The sequence below is a fragment of the Corylus avellana genome, chromosome ca2 (genome assembly GCF_901000735.1).
Source record: "Corylus avellana chromosome ca2, CavTom2PMs-1.0".
Lineage (NCBI taxonomy): Eukaryota > Viridiplantae > Streptophyta > Magnoliopsida > Fagales > Betulaceae > Corylus > Corylus avellana.
In genome coordinates this window covers 48320925-48328480 of record NC_081542.1, presented here as the reverse complement: position 1 = coordinate 48328480, position 7556 = coordinate 48320925, and the positions used below count along the sequence as shown (strand labels likewise).

The following is a 7556-nucleotide window of genomic DNA, read 5'->3' as shown; positions in this document are numbered from 1 at the left end:
ATAATTAATTTCCCCGACCTATTCTGTTTTTTTTTTAAAAAAAACCACTAGCATGCGGCGGGTAAAAGATAAATAGGCATAGAATTGGTGGGGGCGGGCGGGTGATGGGAATCTTTAGAGGGACAATGACCCTTGGATTCCAAAAGGGATGCATCTATTTTGGGTCCCAACGCACAAGGGCTGCAACGTATTTATATATAATCATTTTGTACGATTATGGTTTTATTTCATTTAGGTCACTATGAGAGGGACCACGGGCAAGTTGAATGATGCATGCAATGGCGACCGCATGCAACCATAGGCTGCTCTCGAGACATCAATGTAGAATGCTTTTGCTTTTTGTCAACTACCCACCTTAAATGCTGTACATTAAAGCTAGCTTGAGATATGTGGATTTGAATTTGACTAACATGCTGTAAAATAACTAAGCATGTGTTGTCATTTTTCAATCTATTTAGATTTTTTTTTCTTATGAAAATTTTTTCTAACTCCTCAAATTATATAGATTTGTATCAGGATCTACATGATTTATAGTATGTTTGGGATTGCGTTTGAGAAATAGAGCTTTTAAGTCTAAAAGAGCTTTTGAACAAAAACTTCATTTTTAAGCTTTTGCCAAAAGTGTTTTTTGGGCATTTTAAAGCTTTTTTTTTACCCTTAAAAACACTTTTAATTTTTTTTACAAAATGAGTACTTTTTTTTTTCAAACGGACTTTTTAAATGTTAAAAGCACTTTTAGACCTCTCAAACGCAATCACAAACAGCCCTTAGTGGAAACATGTCATATGAAACTTGATTCAAAGGAATTTTGGGCTTTTTGCTAAGATTTGGGTCTAAGGGACATTGAGGATTTGGGCCTTGACATAAAAAAGTAATGGAATAGAAACTAATTTTAGCACTAACTTAAAATGGACCAAGATGAAAAAAATTCATAAAAATTAAGGAAAGTTTAAATGTCAAAAAGGGAAGAGAGGCTTACATGTAGTAGTTTGAAATCCTTGGACGGCTGAGATTGTCCACGGGTAATAAAATATTAATTTTTAAAAAGAAATAATATAAAATTTGTTAGTTATTAAAAAAATTAAAAAACTAAAACTATTAAAAAAAATAAAAGAAAAAGAAAATAAAAAATGAAAGGGATGGCCTTGGCCAAAATGGGATGACCGGACCACTCCATTTTGGCCAAGGGGGTGGCTCGAGCCACCCCCATGGCCGGTCTGGGGGTGGCCGGACCACCCCCTTGGCTGTGGAGGTGGTTCGTCCACCCCCATACCGGCAATGGGGGTGGCTCAAGTTACCCCCTTGGTCAAAATGGGATGGTCCAGCCACACCATTTTATCCTAGGTCACCCCTTTCATTTTTTATTTTCCTTTTCTTTTCTTTTTTTAATAGTTTTAGTTTTTTAATGTTTTTATTTTTTATTTTTTTTAATAATTAATAAATTTTATATTATTTCTTTTAAAAAATTAATATTTTATTACCCTTGGACGATCTCAGCCGTCCAAAGAAAGTTTCAAACTATTGCATGTAAGCCTCTCCTGTCAAAAAGTGAACCAAATCAAAAAACAACTCGAAATGAATGAAACTAATTCGTTGTCAAAATTCTACATAAGATGGAACCGCTCGAGCCAACTTCAAGCTAATTTATAGCCGAGCATTTTTTCTAAACTCTGCTTGAACAAATGTCTAGCGAATTTATAGCGGAGCATTTTGTCTTGACTTAACTCGAGCTAATTTCTAACATGCTTCTAAAGTTCTAAGCATCTCCTAGCAGACTTTTAACGAAATGCCCTCACCTCCCCTTTTGCTTTTGCACTCCCTTTTGTCCAACAGCATAACCTTTAGAGTTTAAGGATATTAATGGAGAAAGTTCTGGTAGCTAAGATATTTTTCTTCTATTCATGAAACAGTTATTTAATAACAGTTTCTTAACAATTTCTTTTAAAGAAAAACACAACCAAAGTGTCATGATATTTTCTGCAAAAAGGGAAAAGGAGAAAGCAATGCTTATGATGAGATCAATCCCATTGTCCAATTAGTCCAAATGGAAACAATCAAAACACTGGCCAAAAGTGGCACCCTCGTAACCACAACTTTTACTAGCAAAGCGACCCAACAATTAAAGTGCATAAAGCATATGCCTGTACCATGATAGTTACTGCATACCCAAAAAGGGCGGATCGAGATCGGGTGCAATATTGGACCTCATTTAATATTGGATTGCATAAACGAACTACCTACATTTTATCACGAATTTACCCTAAATCTCTCTTTTCATTCACCGCTGCCACCAACTTTACTACTACTTTTATCGCCGTACTAAAACTACCAATCTCCTATCATTATTGCCATATACAATAACCGTCCACTCCTTCGGCTTCTTTGAGAGTAGTCAAACTATCTCAATGGTTATAGGAGTAGCCTAACACTCTGTTTAATTATTGAAGCAGTTCGATTATTTCTAATAACTATTTTGGGTGGCTAAATGGAGGAAGTTTGACTATTCTGTATTCTTATACCCCGAACGTTCTTTTTATTTTAATGTCTTGTTCGGACCGTTGATTTAAAATTAACAAAATATATTAAAACCGGTTGCACCCAATCTCAATTCGAGAGGCACATGTATGGGGTGGCCGAACTGCCTCTTTGGTTGTAGGGAAAGTTTTGCCACCCCTAATAGTTCAAGTCCGAATGCACCTTTTTTTTTTCTTTTTTTTTTTTTTAATGTCATGTTCTGGGCCGTTGATCTAAAGTTAACAACACAGATTTGATCCGGTTGCACCCGATCTCAATCTGAGAGGCACATGATATAACCTCCACTTCGAGTAAAACGATATATAATATTGAGCTGATGCGGCGCATCGTGAAAGCACCACGTGTGTAACGTTTGATATACTGATCGTTACAGGCCTTGGACTTACAGAGAGAGCCAACCGTAGGTCAAGTCCTGGGGCTATCGCCCCGCCTTATCTTATATAACCCGTTGGCTACTCTGACAGGGACAACAGGATTTCTCGGTGACTGGCGTCTCTCATTGGTTTCTCTGCGCCACGAGTCATCGTTTTCCATGTGCTTGGAGATCATGTTGGACAGTCATTTTGATCTGCAGTAACAAGACTGTTTCTCTAATTTAACTCGCTGAAGAAGATAATATAAATCCGATGTATTGCTTACAAGATCATCCTAGGGCATTTCACACTCTTCTCCTCACTCTCCGTAAGCGCTCTCTCTTTCTCTCTCTCTCTCTGAAGTTTAGGATTTTGAAATTGAGCTGTTTGTACGGTATACTAATCCTAGGTTTGCTTGTTTATCGTTTTAATTGTATTTTGTTTGTATATCTATGATGTTATTTGTGAGCAATGGTGATTGTATCAATGTATTTAGCTGGACTTCAAAGACACCCTTTGAACAAGGTCGCCATTAGAAGATCATGTTTTGTGTGTTCAAATGTTGTCTTTGATTGCCTAATGGCAGTTCTTTCTTTGATTCATGAAGAAAAAAAGTTTGTGTTTTGTTGGAGTTTGTGCTAGTTATGTATAAATATAACATTGTTGGGCCAAAATCAGAGGTTTAAGGTTTTGGGTTATTTTGTCCCAAAAATATAATCTTTTGTCACTGTAAAATGATGAAGTGGGCAAGAATGAATAAACGCTCATCGGTTTTTTTTTTTTTTTTTCTCTGTTGTGGAACTTGAAAGTGTGGATTAGTCAACATTCCTATGGGCTTTTATTCATTTCTTTATGAATGAAACAGAATATATTGCATCGATTTGGTTTTGTAATGGCTGAGGGTGCACCTGTTGCTCCTAATGCGGAGTTGTTTGAATGGCCGAAGAAGGACAAGCGCCGATTCCTTCATGCTGTGTATCGTGTTGGTGATCTTGAACGCACCATCAAGTATGCATCTTAAGACATTGTTATTGAAGCTCTGGATGAGTTTATATATCTTGGGGGTGCTTGAATTTTATTGATTTCCCGCATTTTGTTTTTTGGGGGTGTCAGGTTTTACACTGAGTGTTTTGGGATGAAGCTGCTGAGGCAAAGAGACATTCCCGAAGAGAAGTACTCCAATGCTTTCCTTGGGTTTGGCCCAGAACAGTCTAATTTCGTTGTGGAATTGACATACAGTGAGTTGCTTAAACTTACAATTTTGGTTATCTTATTATGATGATACATTCACTTATCAAAATCTTATTATGATACATTGAGTAGTTCAAGCTTGTTACTAGGGTTTGTTTGTGCGCTCTGACCATGATTTCTAGATGATGAACCACAAGAAGAGACTAGCATTGCCATGTTTTGGTGATTTCTTGTTTAGAATTTTTTAAGGTTTGGTTATTCGTTTGTTAAGATTGTTTTGTTGCTGACACTTGATGCTCTGGGGATTTGTTTCCTTACTTCAAGGATGTAATATAGATATAGAAAAGAGAGCATAATATTAACTCACATTTCCCCCCTTCCCCTGATCCCCCATTTCATATCTCAATACTTGATGGATATCACTATTTGCGACTTTTATTTATGGCGGAAAAGGAAGAGAATTAGATGAGGAAAATAGTTACAATTGTTGAAAAAGGAAAAGGTGTCGATGGCATTTTGTGACACAGAGTCAATACTTAAATAATGACAAAGTGGGTGGAAATTTTATTATGAAGAGCATGATTATGCCTTTTGTTTTAACTGTATGGTCTCTGAGAAATTATTTGATATTGTTTTTACAGATTATGGTGTTAGTTCATATGACATTGGAACTGGTTTTGGTCATTTTGCCATTGCAACTCCAGATGTAAGTGTCATTCTACATTCTAGAGGGATTGTTGATGTGACTTCGTTTTAGTGCTGAGCCTGAATTATGCATTCCTTGAACTTTTAGGTTTACAAATTGGTTGAAGACATCCGTGCCCGGGGTGGCACTGTCACTAGAGAGCCTGGCCCTGTTAAAGGTGGACAAAGTGTCATTGCCTTCGTGAAGGATCCTGATGGTTATATTTTTGAGCTTATCCAAAGAGGTCCAACTCCTGAGCCACTCTGTCAAGTAATGCTTCGTGTTGGCGATTTGGACCGCTCAATCAAGTTTTATGAAAAGGTAATTAGTCTTAAACTATTTATAGTATGTCATATATATGGGCAGACATATGCATGTATGTACATATGTATTTGAAAGTTGGGTATGCCAAATAAATTGTCAAAGAATTATTCTCTTAGGTCTTTCTTCTTATGGAGGCATTAAAGCTAGTGGTGATATTTTGGGTTCCCTTATTTGCAGGCCTTGGGAATGAGGGTAGTGAAGAAGGTTGATAGACCTGAATACAAGGTATCTTTCTCACATGAATTTCACACAGCAAATTTAGCTGAAGCATATTAGCCGTATTTAAGTCACAAAAGGATTATAAAATTCCTTAATCTATATTACATGTACGTGACAACAGTACACCATAGCCATGCTGGGGTATGCAGAAGAACATGAGACAACTGTTCTGGAGTTGACATACAATTATGGTGTGACTGAATATACCAAGGGAAATGCATATGCACAGGTCAGTTTATTGAATATATTTTTCCATTTAGAAGTGCCTTAGTTTCTTCATTTTTGGAAACTTTTTCATCCATTTTTGATTATTGTGATATCCATTCCAGATCGCTATTGGTACTGATGATGTTTACAAAAGTGGTGAGGTTGTCAACCTGGTCATTCAAGAGCTTGGAGGAAAGGTTACTCGACAACCAGGGCCAATTCCGGGACTCAACACCAAGATTACCTCTTTCCTAGATCCAGATGGCTGGAAAACTGTAAGTTTTCTGTAGTACTAGTAATTTGTTGTCTTTTTAGCTTATTTGATTTTGAAAGCACTGGCTGCCTTAAGGGTGGGAATAGTCATTCCATGGGTTCTGAGAATTGACATTTGATCGGTCTAAATTAGTGCAAAAGAAAGACCTCTATGCATATCATGTTACTGTTTTCTATTAGATGTAAATTTTACAATTGGCCGGAAAGGCCGCCCTTCCTTGAAGGAGTTCCTCGTCATTAATGTGGAGACTGTTCTGCACATGACCCTGTGCTTGTTCAATATCCTTAAATTTACTTTATTTCTTCATTGCTAACTGCATGTTATTGTTCTTTTGCTTCGTATTTGTAGGTCCTGGTTGACAATGAAGATTTCCTGAAGGAGCTGGAGTGAAGAAAATCGCTTAATCGAAAAGATTATGATGATTAAGCACTTAAGTTCGGTTGCTCTGTTTTAAATAAGTTTGTGTCAAGCATCAATCGGTACCACTATGTGCTTGTTTGAATATGGTTCTCAGTGACCAGTATGTGTTTTAATATGGTTCTTGTGACTTGAATCGTATTTAAATATTTAAATATGTTGCTTCTAATGGAAGGATATGGTGCCAAGTTTTATGTATATGTAATTATGTGGTAGGAAATTTGAGTTTTGAGGTTTATTATGTTTTATTATTAAATTTGCTCCTTATGATTTTTAACGGAAATAATGACATGTAGACATAAAAGTTCAAGCCAGACTCGATAAAAAAAAACTTCATGTGTATATAAATCTCACTTCAGCTTGACATGTGGCGAAAAAAATTAAAAAGAAATAGAAAGGAGAAAGAAATAAACAGAAACAATTTTTTTTTTTTTGGGAAAAAGTAAATCTACTTCATCTAACTACCAATTAATGTGCAATGTTCTTTGAACTTTTTATTTGTGTAATGTCTCTCCAAATTATTATTGAGGTTGTAATGTCTATTTTTGTGCAAAAAAATGAAAAAATAAATAAATAAATAAATACCCCTACTAAATTTTTTAGAAAAAATGCAAAAAGACAAAGTTAAAAAGAAAAGCAACGTGTCAAACTAAGGTGATATTATTGTACATGTAGAACTATTTTATTGGATATGATGTAGCATCATGCTTACATGTCATGATTTTCGAAAGAGTCATGATTTTCGTTAAAAATCCTAAAGATAAATGTGGAGGAAACGTTTGGATAATGAAATATACTTTAATACGTGATTTGATCAAATTTTAAACATTAACTATGGAGTGATTTGATAAAATGATTTTTTTTTTTTTTTTTTTTTGTGACATGGTCACACAAGAGGGAGAGGGGGAGGGGGAGGGGAGATTTGAACTAGTGATCTCCGCTTTATAAGGCGTAGTTCCCAGCCGATTGAGCTACCCCTTGGAAACGATTTGATAAAATGTTAAACCTTAAAGATCACTACAGTAATTTTGGATTGAGATCCACTCCAATTACTCAAAATTAGAGATTCTTATATTACGAAATCGTGGCCTTTCATTTTAAATTGAATGGTCTATAAAATGGAATAAGATCCTCTTCATTTTAAATGAAATGAAGAGTATCCATTTAGTATAAAAATAGGGATAATATTGTAAATTTGATTATTTACATTTAATGTTAAGACAATATTACTTCTCCTTTTACACTAAATTGATACTCTCTATTTCAAATGAAATGGAGAAAATCCTAAAGCCTATAAAATACCAGTTTCTTTTGTATAACCGATGCATTAAATTTTGATTTTAAGCTGGCT

At 35.5% G+C, this 7556-nt stretch overlaps 1 protein-coding gene across 1 annotated transcript; it reads left to right on the top strand.

Moving 5' to 3' along the window:
* Positions 1-3112: 3112 nt before the first annotated feature.
* On the top strand, positions 3113-6453 carry LOC132172107 (lactoylglutathione lyase GLX1). Its single transcript, XM_059583556.1, has 9 exons — positions 3113-3216; positions 3754-3896; positions 4002-4126; positions 4721-4785; positions 4873-5085; positions 5266-5313; positions 5429-5536; positions 5637-5789; positions 6137-6453. Exons 2-9 carry the CDS (start codon positions 3781-3783, stop codon positions 6176-6178), a joined length of 870 nt encoding a protein of 289 aa, XP_059439539.1. The 5' UTR covers positions 3113-3216; positions 3754-3780; the 3' UTR covers positions 6179-6453.
* The last annotated feature ends 1103 nt before the right edge of the window (positions 6454-7556 follow it).

Coding starts and splice junctions, on each gene's coding strand:
- LOC132172107 (XM_059583556.1), top strand. CDS start 3,781: ATGGCTGAGGGTGCACCTGTTGCTCCTAATGCGGAGTTGTTTGAATGG. Junction 5,314..5,428: donor TTGATAGACCTGAATACAAG/GTATCTTTCTCA, acceptor ACGTGACAACAG/TACACCATAGCCATGCTGGG. Junction 5,790..6,136: donor ATCCAGATGGCTGGAAAACT/GTAAGTTTTCTG, acceptor TCGTATTTGTAG/GTCCTGGTTGACAATGAAGA.